This window comes from Trichinella spiralis (assembly GCF_000181795.1).
Source record: "Trichinella spiralis strain ISS 195 chromosome Unknown Scfld3260, whole genome shotgun sequence".
Taxonomy (NCBI): Eukaryota; Metazoa; Nematoda; class Enoplea; order Trichinellida; family Trichinellidae; genus Trichinella; species Trichinella spiralis.
The window spans coordinates 1-1,688 of NW_003530199.1; the positions used below are offsets into that span (position 1 = coordinate 1).

At 33.1% G+C, this 1,688-nt stretch overlaps 1 protein-coding gene across 1 annotated transcript; it reads right to left on the reverse strand.

The window, feature by feature from the left end:
- Positions 1–955: 955 nt before the first annotated feature.
- On the reverse strand, positions 956–1,642 carry Tsp_13604 (chordin). Its single transcript, XM_003368016.1, has 3 exons — positions 1,417–1,642; positions 1,220–1,323; positions 956–967 (listed from the first exon to the last, which is right to left on the reverse strand). The coding sequence occupies exons 1-3, from the start codon at positions 1,640–1,642 to the stop codon at positions 956–958; spliced, it is 342 nt and encodes a 113-aa protein (XP_003368064.1).
- Positions 1,643–1,688: the final 46 nt, after the last annotated feature.

Here is a 1,688-nt window from a genome sequence, read left to right on the forward strand (position 1 = left end):
TCTTCCAACTGAGGAGATCACAGAAACTGATTTGATTAAAATACAATCGCACACTGGGTGCATTTTCATATTTGAAAACTTCAGATTATTTTTCTTTTTTTTTGTTTTTTTAATGTTTAAATGTTTCAAATCTTCCGACATTTGCTGCCGTCAATAAGTAATACTGGCGCTGCTAGTGATGCTGTTCGATTGACGGAGAACAACAACGGTTAATAAAGTTTTAAATTAATGTCATTTTTCAAAGTTAATTCGTCTTTTTGTGACCATTCGGCTGTGCAAAAATGACTCCGGGCAATGCTAATTAAATCATCATTTGAAGAAAGTGACATTGAATCCGGCTTTGAAAATAAATTGCTTTGAGAACTGGCGCCGATCAAAAACCCCTGCAGCATATGCAGACCTTAATAGTGCGGCCGTAAAAATGCAAAACAAGTTGCAATTGGCTACGTAAGCAAGCATCTCTGCATGTGTGTGTGTGTGTGATTGTGGATAAGAAATGAAAATTTTCAACAATAATAAAAATCCATATGCAAAAAACATCTCACATGTCAATGATAACAGTTTAGTTAATTTCAAAAGCAATCAAATCTTTCAGTTGCATTTCAAATATTATCATTCAAATAAGAATCGTGTGAAACAGAGTTTGGAATGTTGGAGCAATTTTCCAACGAAATCCAAGTACTATTCATAAGTTCCTAATAATCCTAAAAGTGAACTTGCCTTTTTATTGCAGCTAGCTACATATGGGGGAAATATTATGAAACAAAACAGGGCCAACTTGATAAAAATGGTCATTTCTTCTTTTAATAACAGTAATTAATATTCTTATTATTTTTTGTTTATTTATTTGCTGACAAAAGCCAAGCCAAAATTTTGGTGAAGTTTGTCAAAGAATGTTCACTTTGAGTGCAATGTTTTGAAACTTGATTACAAGTACAATCAGAAAAAGTATATTTCATTTAGTTGACTTAAAATTTTTTTAATTAAATAACAAAAAAAATTTAATGTTGTACAACCATGGTTTATGTTCAAGTAACCAATTTAGCAGTGGAAGGAGGAACTTCACGAAATTTGTTATTGTAAAATTCAACTGTGCTATTCAAAATTGCTCTGATGCTTGATGTTTTTTTTGTTTCTTATTTTCAATCAAATATTAACAGTGTAAATTTAAATATTTTTTTTGTTTTTATAATTCAAATGATAAAAAAGGAAAACATACTGGTATACATTTGCCACGAATGCAAACCATTATCCCGAATGGAGGTCCAAGATCTGGATTCCATTCTTCGTCCAGCTCGTATTTTTTACCTCCGAAATAGCATCCTAAAGTAAAAGCAGTTTGGAAAAAAAAAGAAATGCACAAAAATTTAAAATAAAATTTGTTAAAGTTTCCACTTCAATTGTTAAAAAATGTACCCCAAATTAATGGTGGTGTAATTGGGCTTTGCTGAGGAATTTTTTGTCGCCACATCAACCATGCTCTTTTAAGAGGGAAAAAGGCCCATCCTTCGGCTTGACAATGTCTATTGTATTTTTCACCCGCCCCACGGTGAAGGATAACAATGCCAATGGAAAAAAGAGTTGATGAGCAGAAGCGTGACCCATGGCCGATGAAATTGCAGAATTGAAATATTGAGCCCATCCCGGTTGCTTTTTGCCACCCAGAGAGGGAAAGAAAACGACTGTTG